Source organism: Pterocles gutturalis, unplaced genomic scaffold, assembly GCF_000699245.1.
Source record: "Pterocles gutturalis isolate BGI_N339 unplaced genomic scaffold, ASM69924v1 scaffold28663, whole genome shotgun sequence".
NCBI lineage: Eukaryota > Metazoa > Chordata > Aves > Pterocliformes > Pteroclidae > Pterocles > Pterocles gutturalis.
In genome coordinates this window covers 2,611-3,216 of record NW_010118904.1, presented here as the reverse complement: position 1 = coordinate 3,216, position 606 = coordinate 2,611, and the positions used below count along the sequence as shown (strand labels likewise).

At 62.0% G+C, this 606-nt stretch overlaps 1 protein-coding gene across 1 annotated transcript in view; it reads right to left on the bottom strand.

Moving 5' to 3' along the window:
- Nucleotides 1-606, bottom strand: part of IDH3B (isocitrate dehydrogenase 3 (NAD+) beta) — a gene marked incomplete at both ends in the record, with an annotated part of 3,122 nt that overhangs the window by 1,331 nt on the left and 1,185 nt on the right. Inside the window, 1 exon segment of the mRNA XM_010076400.1 lies at nt 276-408. Within this exon segment, the coding sequence (XP_010074702.1) occupies nt 276-408 (133 nt within the window).

Here is a 606-nt window from a genome sequence, read left to right as displayed (position 1 = left end):
AGCAGCAGGTTCCTTAACACCCGCGTCCCCACGTCCCTTTTTTCTGGCATCATCCCACCGCCATCCCCGCTGGGTCTGCACGTGTTCCCATCCCTAAATTCTCCCCTGGCCCTTGGTGCACCGCTGCTGCTCCATCCCACGCCTCAGCCACGACAAACAGCTCTGGTACAGAACACAGGACCGTGTCCCCGCAGCAGGGAACGCTGCACACCCCGGGGCGGTGTCCCCGGCCCCCAGCGCAGCCAGCAATTGCCCGGGGGGGGGGCCTACCGTACCTCGTGTTCCAGCGAGCTGTACTCCCCCTCCGTCTGCTCCCGGATGATCACCAGGTCCAGGTTGTTGTGGCGCGTCTTGTAGCCCGGCAAGCTCTTCACGTGCACGACGTTCGCAAACAGGTCTAACTTGCGCCTGGGGGAGACACAGCAGCAGAGTCAGGGTTTCAAGCTGCTTCTGGGGGTAACAGCCGGCGATGGCGTGAAGAGCTCCCCACCTCCCAGGACACCTTTCCATACACCCATCTGTTTATCCATCTATTCTTCCACCCTCCCAACCATCCACAACCCTTCTCCCCTCACGGAGCATGAGCCAGCCATGCCTCGTCACAGC